Genomic DNA, 13,908 nt, shown 5'->3' with positions numbered 1-13,908 from the left:
GTGTGCGTTTTGTTGTTTTGTTATGTTTGGGAGACTTGGACTGCGATCCGTCCCGCCGCTCTGGGTTAGCGGCTGCCAGACTCAGGAGAACCGTGCACACACACAGTGGCTTTGGGGCGGCGTGTGAGCTTCAAGGCAGAAATGTCGCTTAGTCCTTAAAAACCGTTCAAACAATCACCTGGATTAGTGTTTCCAGTCGTGTCCCGACTAAATAAAGGCTGATGTTATTCCCACACATTTACGTGCAGCCAAGATGCAGATGCAGCATTTCCTGCATGAGTTTATGTTCATCCAGTCTAATGTTGTTAGCGCCTGTTAGCCTCTCCTAATCCTGGCTTCTTTCCGGCTCCGTTCTTCTTCAACAGACAAAGCTCTGACCACACGGATTAAAAATAAAATGATGAGCGAACAGGCTCTTCATAATATTCATTACATTAATAAAAGCCTGTTTAGAAGCTCGTCTCATAAATTACCGAGCTGCTGCATAGATGTATGTGACAACTCAGTTTGTTTACTGTGGGACTCATTTCCTCCTCCGGTATTTTCAACACTACTGTGCATGCCCAAATGATTTATTAAGACCGAAAGTGTGTCCATGTGAACGCTTGTTTTCTATTCGGAAAAAGTTTTTCTGATCCCATGTCCATGGTTGGATTTTAATTCGACCATTAATCCGATCAAGATATTTTGCGCATGTAACCGTGGCTACTTTTAGAGGTGGATCCAAACCACAAAAGAAGCTGATCAAAAAGGTCTGAATGTTTGATTCTTTGCCGTGTCTGACCTGTAAACTGAGACTAGAAAACTCCACAGCTCTTTAGGAAGCAGACCGGCGCTCATGCAGAACTTTGTAGAACAGCAACCACTGACTGAGACTCCAAACCTCCAGGCTTCCTGTTCAACAGGAACTTTCAGGAACAGTCATCGTATTTAAAAAAAAGCCTTGTCAATAGAGCAGTGTGTCATCTGCATAGAAACGTATCCACAACATGACTGAACCAATACAGGAGAAGCCCAGAATAGAGCTCTGTGGATCTCCACATGTGGTTAATGAACCAAAAACAAAGAATACATTTGTCTGAACTTTAGTTTAAGAATTTATTAGAACTAGAACAAATGCAGGGAACATTTGATGGACAAATCATTTTAGAAATATGTTTAAAACATTTGATTTTTTTAGGTTAAATAACAATCTGTGAAGAAAACAGTTTTTTGTACTGTCTTTACCTCAAGGATAATATGAGTCAGACTCCAGTTCCTGTTTTGCTCTTGTTGTGATCATTTGTGGTGTGGAGTTGTGCATCATTGCACTTTTACCAAAGATTCACCACAACACTCACAGTCACTGCATAAAGTCATAAAGTCAATACAGTGAGACAGGACTAGAGTTCTTTGTCTCTTCTGTCTGAAAACATTTGAAATATGTGAATCATAAAACTAATGTTTACTGAAAACTATAGATGAAGGTGACCTTCATCCTCATAATGTTGTAAAATAAACACAGGAAAAACAGGAACTCAAGAAAACAATAGAGTCTGTGAGTGGATGTAAATGATAAACCTCCAGGAACTTGTTGCCTCTCTTTGTTGTAAAACTGCCCCCACCTATGCATATCCTAAATCCCTCCCCAACTTCTTTACCCCCTTTCTATTTTTTTTGCCCACTCCCTCTAATCCCCAACCCCCCTCTGTCTTCAGTCCTGTCAAAAAAGAAATCCACATAGAAATAAATAAAGTTTCTTCAGAGATACAGGAGGGGTTTATCCAAATATACTGTTTGTGTGTCTGATGCTACATCATCTACAGTTACATCTGTTCACCAATAGAGGGCCTCAGCTCTGATCTGTTTGATCTGCTGATGGACAGAACAAGAAAGAAATAAGAGGAGAGGTTTGTGTCTCCAGTCAGTCTACCTGTTCACTCATCACACCTGTCTGTTAGGGAAAACGTACACACTTTGTTTTTTACTATGCCCCTCCCCTTTGAGGTCAGGGTTTATCAATAGAAGATAAACTTTGCTCTGGCCATCTTTTGATTGGGCTTAAGGGGCGGGGCTTCAGAGTCTGGAAGACAACAGGTTATGGTGTCAGGACTGTTGGTTTTTCTGCCACCGTCTCAGTAAGCTAGAAATGGAGAGAAAGAGGAAAAGAGGTCTGTTGATGTCTGGATGATCAAATGAAACTAGCTGGACGTGGAAAAGGAAGTTCAGCTGATTGTGAAGGACTTGATGACGTCTGATCACTGCAGTGAATGAGGGTCTATCTCCTTTATTATATATACAACATCATAGTCAGGGACCAATGCTGGACTGTTGATGAAGACTCTCCTTCATCCCAGTTATGAAGTTCAGTTGTGTATCTGGTCTTCTTGAACCGGTTCATTCTTCATCCTAGCAGCTTCATCAGGGGGGGTATTCCAGAAAGCAGGTTCTGCTAGCTCCCACGGTAAGTTTGAGGCTAAGGAAGTTGATAACCTCAGCTTTTGGTTCCAGAAATGGAGGTATGTTTCAGGGTAGGTGAAGTTGCCATAGCAACTCATGCTCTGAACATAACCTGGTCTGGAGCAGGTTTAGTTGAAGGTTAGTTTGTTTACAGAGAGATGAAGCAGCATGGCGTGTCCATTTGAAGATGATTTAGTGGATGAAGAAGCTCAGATAATACTTTTTCCACCATTAGAGGGTGATAAGACCACATATGGATGTTGGAAAGAGAAACTTTATACTTTGATCTAACTTAATCATTTGCTTCAGTTAAGATTAAAAATCTTTTTTTTTGTTAAGTCAGTTTAAAAATAACACGTATTTTTCAGACAGTTATTTTGCTTTCATTCAAATTAATAATTAATAGTAGGTTCAACTTTGGTGCTGCTGTTGGATCGGCACCGCAAGGGATTGTGGGATACCATTCCCTCTGCCTGTCTGGACGGATTTGGGTTTAAGTGTGGCTTTTTGACCAAATGTGTTTAGTTGTTTTGCTGTTTTACAGTGTTTTACCGTGTTTTGCCGAGTTATTTTGTCCCACTTTGCTCAAGTGTTTGCACCATGAGGGAAACGGAGGGAGAGGATGATGAGTTTATATAGCACCCCTACATTGCAAAATTATATGATTTTGTTGGAAAATTACTAAATGAATATAAGCACATAGTAAATACTGTTTTGTTCTTTTTATTGTTATAAAAATGTGGATCTGCCAGCTCAAACTTAGACATATGAGAGTTCAAGAATTATAATTCATTACGATGGAAAAAAAATTACTTGAATTGGAGTAATATGACATTTAGTTAAATAAATATGTAAATTTGAGTTGTATTAACAATTATTGAGTTTTATAGACGTAAGAACTTAGGTTGAATAAATTTAACTCAATTACTTATTACCAGTAGAAGTAATTTATTTAAGTTGGCAAAATTGGATAAGTTATATATATGTGCGTCACATGAAAATGGAAATAAGATCAGAAACTCGTGCGTTTACTTTGTCTGTTCTACTACAAGCAGAAACTCTTTCTTTTGATGATGCAGCCATATTACTTTTTTGATGAACGTATAATCTTCATACGCTGTCATTTATCTCAGACTCCGTCTCACTGAAGTATAGCGCTCTCTTTTCTTTTTTTCTCCACGTGTTTCCATGGTGACTCCGGAAATCGGCGATCTATTGAGAATGTCTTTATGTACTTGACATGCACGAGCATTAACCCAGGGTTACCAAGTCGAGCGTAATTACGCCAACTCATATCCGGTATTTTGGAACCGACATACCCAGAGTAAGCAAGTTCAGGCGGATTTCAGCCAGAGTTCCGGCTTAAAGTCAGGGGAGTTTAAACATGCTTCCTGGAATACCCCCCAGGTGTTCCTGAGGAGTTAAAGGAACTTTAGTTTAGTTGGGTTTCTGTCATCAAGGGACCTCCTTCCATTTACTCTTTAGCTGTTACCATGACGATCAAACACAGTTACAGCAGAGACAGTACTTTGAGAACCCATCCTTTGGGTTCTCAAAGTACTGTTGTGTGTCTCTGTGTGATGGACCGGCAAACTATCCAGGATTTAGCCCACCTTTGCCCAAAGGCAGCAGGGACAGAATCCAGGAAAGGCAAGGCAAGTTTATTTGTGTAGCACAATTCGTACACAAAGTAATTCAAGGTGCTTCACAAAACAGAAAAATGCATTAAAATCACAATACATCATAGAAATAATCAACGTAAAATTTATTATATAAATTCTAATGGCAGATTAGAGATAGGTCTGTAATTATTCAGTACAGTGGGATCAAGACCGTTTTTCTTCAGGAGAGGTTTAATGACTGCAGTTTTTAAGGCCTCTGGAAATATTCCAGATTGAAGAGACATGTTAACTATTTGAGTAATTGATGGCAACACACTGTTCAGGACAGACTTTAGAAATCTAGTGGGTAACACATCAAGGCAGCATGTAGACGAGCTCAGACGGGTGATGGTCTCTTGGACAGTTTGGTCAGTGACAGGTACAAAGTGAGTCAGCTTAGAGTGAGTAGGTGGCCGTTCGATAGTTATGTGTTGTGGAGTTGATGGCTTTTTTAATGCCCTGAACCTTGTCATTGAAAAATACAGCAAACTCATTACATTTAGGTGTGCAAACTAGTTCTATTGGTAGCTGGGTTGGAGGGTTAGTTAATCTGTTTACTGTTGTGAACAGGACACGAGAGTTGCTGCTGCAACTTCCAATGATTTCAGAGAAGTACCTTTCCCTTGTTCTGCATAAGATCTGGTTGTAAGCGTACAACTCCCCCTTATACATTTCATAATGAACCTGGAGTTTTGACTTGCGCCACTTTCGCTCAGCTCTGCGGCACTGTTGTTTCTGTGCCCTGACTAGATCATCGTTCCTCCAGGGAGCTTTCTGTCTATGTTTTCTCAATTTAACCTTCATAGGGGCAATGGCATCCAGAACATTCAAGATGCTAGAAGTAACAGAATTCAGCATTTCATCAACATTGGCACCAGAGGTGTTTTCAGGGTTTATCATTTCTACAAACTGTGCCCTAGTGCTCTCATTTATTTGTCTCCTCTGGACAACTGCAGGGCCAGGCGGTGGTTTGGGAGCAACAGACAGGTCAAAGAATACACAGAAATGATCAGAGAGGGCGACATCAACCACACTGACATTGTAAATATTAACCCCCTTTGTGATGAGCAGGTCCAGAGTGTGCCCTCTGCTGTGGGTGGGGCAACTTACATGCTGAATTAGATCAAAGGTTTCAAGGACAGCATTGAGCTCTTTTGCATTTCTGTCATTGACATTATCAACATGAACATTAAAATCACCTGTAATGACTAGACCATCAAAGTCTGTGCACACAACTGAGAGCATTTCAGTGAAATCATCAATGAAACTTTGGCTGTGCTGAGGAGGTTTGTACATGACTATGCAGAGTAAGGGAGGAGTTTGTTTTAACTCAATCTTAAAGGACACATACTCAAATGATGAAAACACACCAAATGATAGTCTGCGGGTTGCAATATTATCTCTAAACAGTGCAGAAACGCCTCCACCCTTTTTATTTTCTCGTATTTCTGATACATGTTTGTAGTTGGGGGGAGTTGATTCGACTAGAACTATGTTTCCTGTGTTTTTGTCAAGCCGTGTTTCAGTTAAAAACATAAAATCAAGATTAAAAGAAGAGATAAGATTATTGATTAAAAATGATTTGTTGCATAAAGATCTGACATTCATGGATGGATGAATGATGAATGGATGGAAGAATGATGGATGGATGAATGATGGATGGATGGATGGATGATGGATGAATGATGGATGGATGGATGATGGATGGGTGGAGGAGTGGATGGATGGATGGGTGGATGGGTGGATGGATGGATGGGTGGATGGGTGGATGGATGATGGATGGATGATGGATGGATGGATGGATGATTGATGGATGGGTGGATGAGTGGGTGGATGGATGATGGATGGTTGATGGATGTGTGGGTGGATGGATGAATAAATGATGGATGGGTGGATGGATGGAATGGATGGATGATGGATGGGTGGAGGAGTGGATGGATGGATGGGTGGATGGATGGATGGGTGGATGGATGATGGATGGATGGATGGATGGATGGATGGATGGATGGATGGGTGGATGGATGATGGATGAATGGATGGATGGGTGGATGGGTGGATGGATGATGGATGGATGATGGATGGATGGATGATTGATGGATGGGTGGATGAGTGGGTGGATGGATGATGGATGGTTGATGGATGTGTGGGTGGATGGATGATGGATGGATGGATGATGGAGGATGGATGGATGAATGATGGATGGATGGATGATGGAGGATGGATGATGGATGGAATGGATGGATGATGGATGATAAATGGATGGGCATAATTTCCTTCAACAGTGCTCCTCTAGAGGAAGAACTGCAGGATTTTTATCATCCGGGTGGGCGGAACCAAGTTCTGGGTTTTGACTCTTTTCTTTCTTTCTTTCACAGATGGTGCGGTTCCGTTAGAGTTCTGAAGTTGTTGTCATCGCCGAGCTGCACAGAAGCAGTGCGTGAAAGCAGCTCGCGCTAGCTCCGACCTGTTAGCATTTGTCTCCAAACCATTCTAGTACCGCGGGTACGTAAATGCTAACCGAACGCGGAGAGCTAGGCTAACAAATGTTGCCTATCTTTAGCCAGTTTATCACATTTATTGATAATCATCGTCACTGCTAGCCTAGAGCGCATGCGCACACAGTCCTTTTCCTGGAAGAGGGTGGTGACGCCACGTTAGCGTGTTAGCATTTGTTAGCAGGTTTCAGGGTGTCATAAAGTCCTGCTGAAGGTCCAAAGTTCCAGGATGAAAGTCTTCTGGAGGTCAGTTAAGGACTCGGTTGGGGTGGTGGGGGGGGTTGTAAATGTTTAGCAACTGACAGAGGATAACGGAACAAAGCACTTCCGGTTCCAGTGAAGCTAGCTAGCATGTTTTCCTTAAGCTAACTAAAGTTTGAAACTGGTTAGTCGGGATTCCTTTAAGATCAGAAAACAGATAAAGTAGGTCAAAATGGGCGGAGCCTCACAATCCTGGGGATTCTGTTCAGAATTCAATTTAATTTGATGCTAAATGCAGATTAATGACATCCAGTGACGTCATCGTGGCTCAGAACAGTTCTATAGAACAAAGGCAGAAACTCCAGACTTCATCCTTAGTCCAATCAAATATTCACATGATTGCAGTAGTCAGATTACTGTGAATGTGATTAGATTACAGTAGAGAATATGTTAGTGTTGAAGTAGACGAGTAATCAGATTTCAGACTAATTTAGGAAAAGTGAAGTTTGCTGGAAAGCTGGTCTAGAGTTAGATATCTGCAGAGGAATTAGATTACTGCTAAGTAATCAGATTTCCATCGGCCTTCTCTGTGAACTGCACGCCCCAAAAATAAGTTCCGGTCAGCTAGCTTAAATGTTTTGTATCACTGCACCGGCTTCTTTAAAACAACCTTTAGCTTCATCAATTAGACAAAAGCGGTGTGAGATAAACTTTCTCTCTGAACTGATGCTTTATCCAACCCATCGGGACGATCAGCATAGATATTTCGCCAAATCTTGACTGCAGCTATATATATTGTCACATTACAATGACACCGCGCCGAACCACGTAACAAATAGTCCGCTTTTCGTGAGATCCAAATCGTAAAAAAAACAGAATTAATACTAAAAACTGGTTAATATTCATTTCTTTTGTAAGTGACCATGGTATAAGCGGGTTTTAATAGCCTTTAAAGTGTGCATGATCACTTTTTAACGCACTTGGCGGAAGAAAGCATCCGACACGAGGCGGAGGACGGTTCAGGCTTCCACGGCGTGCATTAAAAAAGTGATCATGCACACACCATTAACCCTTACATGTGTTTATTTCAAACATGAAATGCTGTGTTTTCATTTTTCAGGTTAAAGCTCAAAGATTGATTATAGATTACTGATCATCAGAAGGTTTTTTTTTTACCGCCGTTTGACTTAAACACTCAGACTTGTTGTTTTCCCAGATTCTCTGTGACCTTTGACATTTATCTGCAGACGAGTGTAAACAGGTTTCTCTTCCTGTTTTTCCTAATATGGTCGTATAAACGGCTTAAGGTTCTGCAGAGTCCTCAAAATCTGATGGAGAACATCACAGATGATAGAACATTCAGCCGTATGAGCAGCTTCTTACCCGGTTCTGCTGGAGTTCTGCTCTCAGACGGTCAGAACCTGTTGGCCACTCCTCCTTCAGACAGATTGGACCGGTCCAGCAGCAGGGAGGTTAGCAGTTCTGTCCAGGTGTGTCTTGATGAGGCTGCAGGTCCAGACCCGTCTAGAGAACCAGACGAGCGCTGATGCTATCAGAGCTCCTCCTGAGGAGGAGGAGTCCTCCTGGGGGAGCAGCTCCTCCTGGTTCCTCTCACTTCCTCTGCAGCTATAGACCGCATCCATGCTGATGATGTCACAAACAAACTACTTCCTGTTTGTCCCAGCCAGACGTGAGGATGAGGAGGAGCTTCAGAGGAAGATGAACTCTGAAGCTGCTGTCTGTCTCTCTGCAGGGTTCCTGTCTCTCTGCTGCTGCTGGCTGCTCTGAGCTCAGGTAAGGTCACCTGTGAGTGGGTGGGGGCGGGGCTTTGTCATGTGACTGAGGCTGAATGGAAAACTGGTTCCTCTTCCAACGGCTCAGTCTTCATATTCAAATGTGTTCAGAGCTGACTGCAGGTGAACTCTCTGACTGAGAGAAATGCAGCCCTCTGATTGGTGGACAGAAATGCAGCCCTCTGATTGGTGGACAGGTGTGTCTGAACCCTCCTGTCCTCCTCAGTGACCTGCCAGGACTCGCTGGTGTTGGACGGTTCTGTTGGAGGAAGCGTCCTGCTGCCCTGCATCTTCTCAGAACCTCTTCCAAACCAGATCAACGTTTTCTGGAGGGACAAAGATGACAACGCCGTCTTTAACATTGAGAACGGTTCTCCAGTGTTCTCAGACCAGAACCAGAGGTACCAGAATCGAGTGTTCAGCTTCCAGGAAGAATTCAAGAACGGAAACTTCTCCATCCAAATGAAGAACCTGCAGATCAGTGATTCAGACACTTATGTCTGTAACATTGTTCCTGGACATAAGAGGAGGGTCCAGCTGAGAGTTTCAGGTGAGATGAAGATGATGTTCCTCCAATGAAGAAGACCAGGACGTTGAGTCTTCATCATCTTCACAGAGTGTCTTTGTGTTTCAGAAGTGAGGCCCACGCTGGCGCCTAAGACTGCAGGTTCCTCGGCAGGAGCAGCTGGACCTTCCATCCTCCACGTGGTTCTGCTGGCTGCTGTGCTGCTGGGCTGCTAGAACCTTATGGTTCTATTCCCACAGGAGGTCAGCAGCAGATGTTTAGCACCTGAACACCCTCCTCCTCATCAGGATGCAGCTTTAACCTCCGTTCTTCTGCAGAAGGTCATTCAGACTGAAGACGTTCCTGTTCCTACAGATCCAGTCGTTATTTATTTATGTTGATGAATGAAGGAGAACCTGTTGGAACTTCTGTTCTAGAAGCACTGAAGGACTTTTATTTTGAAAGGTTGTTTTCCGTTCTCTGTCTCTGGATTCTCTGACTGAGCTCCTTCACTATAAAGTGCGTTTGCCGTTTTGTAACGATGTCTGAATCTACAATTCCAAAATCCTGAGCTCTAGAAATTTCCCAGAAGTCTCTGCAAAGAACCAGTGTCATCAATGCCCGCTAGATTGGTGAATATAGACCACAATGCATTGCGTTTGAACATTTTTTGTGAAGAAAATGTATTTAAATTTTTTTTCATCATCTTGAGAACTCAGTAGATTCATAAATAGTTGTAAAATGTTCTCATTGCTGAGATTTTCACTTCCTGGATCTGGTGACGTCTTATTCACCGTCTAATAAACAAAAGTAGTGATCATGGAGTCTGAACAGCTGTTCAAATCCAGAGCTCTACATAGTGTGTAGTAGTCAGGGGTTAGGGCAGGAGTTCAGATGTGTTTCCATCTTTACTTTCCATCCAGAACCTTCTCTGGTTCAGAGGTTCTCCTGATGAGGATCTCCAGTTTCTCAGATTAAACTTTGGTTGAAACGTGTTTGTGGGAACCTCATTTCTCCCTGATGAACCCTGTGGAACCACACAGAGTAATCAGATTACCTGCATGTGTCTGATGCTCTTTGACCCTGAAGCTGTTCTCCTCCAAACTAGATCTTAGTTGTTCAGAACATCGGTTCTCCACATCAAAAACTCACCTTTGAACCCTGAAGTTGAGGCTCTGCTCGTGATGATTGACGCTTTCTGATGCTGCTGTGGTGGTATAGACTTTATTTTGCTGAGAGGTTAGACACTGAGGACCTTTAGATAATTATCACAGTTATATAGACCTACAGATGATGATCATGGTTATACAGTCAGGAGCATCAATATTTGGACAGAGACGCATTCTTTCTATTTTAGTTTCTGTACATTACCACATTGAATTTTAAATAAAACAACTCAGATGCCATTGAATTGCAGACTTTCAGCTTTTATTCCATGGGTTGAACAAAAAGATTGCATAAAACTGTGAAAAACTAAAGCATTTTTTAAATACAATCCCTTCACTTCATGGGCTGGTAAGTCATTGGACAAATGAAATAACTGCAAACCAAATGGTCATTCCTAATATTTGGTTGAGAAGCCTTTGTTGGCAATGACAGCCTGAAGTCTTGAACTCATGGACATCACCAGATGCTGGGTTTTCTCCTTCTGAATGCTCTGCCAGGCCTTTACTGCAGTTGGTGTTTGTTTGTGGGCCTTTCTGTCTGAAGTTTAGTCTTCAACAAGTGAAATGCTGCTTAACTGGGTTAAGATCAGGTGACTGACTTGGACATTGCAGAATCTTCCACTTCTTTGCTTTAATAAACTCCTGAGTTGCTTTGGCTGGATGTTTTGGGTCATTGTCCATCTGGATTATGAAACAGTTTGGCTGCATTCACCGGATCTGCGCAGACGGGGCTGCATTCACCTGGATCTGCGCAGACAGGGCTGCATTCACCCGGATCTGCGCAGACAGGGTTGCATTCATCTGGATCTGCGCAGACAGGGCTGCATTCATCTGGATCTGCGCAGACAAGGCTGCATTCACCTGGATCTGCGCAGACAGGGCTGCATTCACCTGGATCTGCGCAGACAGGGCTGCATTCATCTGGATCTGCGCAGACAGAGCTGCATTCACCTGGATCTGCGCAGACAGTATGTCTCTGAACACCTCAGAATTCATTGGGCTGCTTCTGTCCTGTGTCACGTCATCAATAAACACTAGTGTCCCAGTGCCACTAGCAGCCATGCACGCCCAGACCATCACACTGCCTCCACCGTGTTTTACTGATGATGTAGTGTGCTTTGGATCAGGAGCTTCTCCACGCCTTCTCCATACTTTTCTCTGGCCATCATTCTGGTAGAGGTTGGTTTCATCCAAAGAATGTTTTTCCAGAACTTTTTTCGAAGCTTTTTAGTAAAGTCCAGTCTGGCCTTCCTGTTCTTGAGGCTTCTGAGTGGCTTGCATCTTGCAGTGTTCCCTCTGGATCTACCTTCATGCAGTCTTCTTTTGATGGTAGACTTGGATATTGATCTGCCTACCTCCTGGAGAGTGTTGTTCACTTGGTTGGCTGTTGTGAACGGGTTCCTCTTCACCATGGAAATGATTCTGCCATCATCCACCACTGTTGTCTTCCGTGGACGTCCAGGTCTTTTTGTGTTGCTGAGTTCACCAGAGCTTTCTTTCTTTCTCAGGATGGACCACACTGTTGATGTTTCCACTCCTAATACTGTAGCAGTTTCTGGTTTCATGGTTTTCTTCTGTTTTCTCATCTTAATGATGGCCCTTTTCACCTGCATGGAGAGCTCCTTTGACCGCATGTTGTCTGTTCACAGCAAAATCTTCCAAATGCAGCACGAGTCCTCTAATCAACTCCAGGCCTTTTATCTGCTTCACCCATAATGTCATAACGAGGGAATTGCCCACACCTGCCCATGCAATAGCATGGAAGTCAATTGTCCAATGACTTACCAGCCCATGAAATGAAGGGATTGTGTTGAAAAATGCTTTAGTGTTTCACATTTTTATGCAATCTTTTTGTTCAACCCATGGAATAAAAGCTGAAAGTCTGCACTTCAATGGCAGCTGAGTGGTTTGATTTAAAATTCACTGTGGTAATGTACAGAAACTAAATTAGAAAGAATGTGTCTCTGTCCAAATATTTATGGTCCTGACTGTATAAACCTATAGATGATGATCGTGGTTCTATAGACCTATAGATCAGTGGTCCCCAACCCGGTCCGTAGGTCATTTGGTACCGGGCCGCACAGAAAAAATAAAATAACTTGCATGACTTCCATTTTATTTATTTCGGAATCTGAAAGATGTTTTATTTTGAAAAATCTCTAGCTTCTCTGTTCCATCCGTCTATGTTCCTCTTGAGGCAGAACAAGGCGCTCGTCTCGGTCACATGATAGGATACCGCTAAAATAAAACCCAGGAACTAGCAAAGTGAGTAAAAACAAACGTCTTTGGAAAGTTTCTTTGCCAAGTGGAAAAGGCCCATCCAGGAGACAGAAGAGGAGCCTTCCACTTCCAAAAACAGAAAGCTACATTTGACAGACAGTATCAGGAGTCCTACTTAAAATATGGATTTATCCCAATGGGAGATTCCCTCCAACCATTCAGCATTGTGGTGAGTTGGATTTTTCATGCTCTTATTTTGAAGGCATGTTTAAACGTTACCATAGCAACCAGAGAGTGTTGCGGGTTAGGGGAGTGTTGCTCATGTCATAATTCGTGTTTATTGTTATGTTTAGAAAATACCACAGTTTTCATGCAGGTCATATTATTTTGGTGTACTGTAGTGTGGGTCACGTGCGCGTTTGGTCTGCTGTGGGAGTTCCACAGGCTGCAGGGGTTACTGTGGGAGTTGGCAGAACAGGGAATTATGGGAATTGATCCCCTTTGCCTGCTTTGGTCACAATAGGGTTGATCACAGGTGTTTCTTTTTGCCTACTTTCATCTTTCATCTGGCAGTTCTGTTGTTTCAGCCTTAGTTATTTCTTTCTGTTGTGTTTACTTCTTTTTAGCACCATGAGTGTGGGAAGGGGAGAGGATGATGACACATGTGCCATGTACAATGTTTAGCATGTCACAATAAAAGTGCAGAGTACGTCTTATCACATGTCTCTCCCTTTATTGTAGCATTGCTGCAGCGTGTGTCCGCCACATATAACATACCGGTCCGTGGCGAAATAAAGGTTGGGGACTGCTGTCTTAGATGATGATCATGGTTCTATAGATGATGATCATGGTTCTATAGATGATGATCATGGTGCTATAGACCTACAGATGATGATCATGGTTCTATAGACGTATAGATGATGATCATGGTTCTATAGATGATGATCATGGTTCTATAGATGATGATCATGGTTCTATAGACCTACAGATGATGATCATGGTTCTATAGACGTATAGATGATGATCATGGTTCTATAGATGATGATCATGGTTCTATAGACCTACAGATGATGATCATGGTTCTATAGACGTATAGATGATGATCATGGTTCTATAGATGATGATCATGGTTCTATAGACCTACAGATGATGATCATGGTTCTATAGACGTATAGATGATGATCATGGTTCTATAGATGTATAGATGATGATCATGGTTCTATAGACCTACAGATGATGATCATGGTTCTATAGACGTATAGATGATGATCATAGTTCTATAGATGATGATCATGGTTCTATAGACCTACAGATGATGATCATGGTTCTATAGACGTATAGATGATGATCATGGTTCTATAGACGTATAGATGATGATCATGGTTCTATAGACGTATAGATGATGATCATGGTTCTATAGATGATGAT

The 13,908-nt window shown here is 42.4% G+C and overlaps 1 protein-coding gene across 1 annotated transcript; it reads left to right on the top strand.

Annotated features, from left to right (window-relative positions):
- The first annotated feature begins 6,453 nt into the window (after positions 1-6,453).
- LOC101174558 (CD276 antigen homolog) lies at positions 6,454-10,089 on the top strand. Its single transcript, XM_078930294.1, has 4 exons — positions 6,454-6,841; positions 8,550-8,590; positions 8,816-9,139; positions 9,224-10,089. Exons 1-4 carry the CDS (start codon positions 6,825-6,827, stop codon positions 9,328-9,330), a joined length of 489 nt encoding a protein of 162 aa, XP_078786420.1. The 5' UTR covers positions 6,454-6,824; the 3' UTR covers positions 9,331-10,089.
- Positions 10,090-13,908: the final 3,819 nt, after the last annotated feature.

This window comes from Oryzias latipes, chromosome 2 (assembly GCF_053564925.1).
Source record: "Oryzias latipes strain Hd-rR chromosome 2, Olatipes_Hd-rR_3.1".
Lineage (NCBI taxonomy): Eukaryota > Metazoa > Chordata > Actinopteri > Beloniformes > Adrianichthyidae > Oryzias > Oryzias latipes.
The sequence above is the reverse complement of the archived record's forward strand: the minus strand, read 5'-3'. Positions and strand labels throughout refer to the sequence as shown.

Bases quoted from the DNA above. Each gene is read 5' to 3' on its own strand.
- LOC101174558 (XM_078930294.1), top strand. The intron at 8,591-8,815 runs GTAAGGTCACCT...TGTCCTCCTCAG, and splicing joins GCTGGCTGCTCTGAGCTCAG to TGACCTGCCAGGACTCGCTG. The intron at 9,140-9,223 runs GTGAGATGAAGA...TTTGTGTTTCAG, and splicing joins GGTCCAGCTGAGAGTTTCAG to AAGTGAGGCCCACGCTGGCG.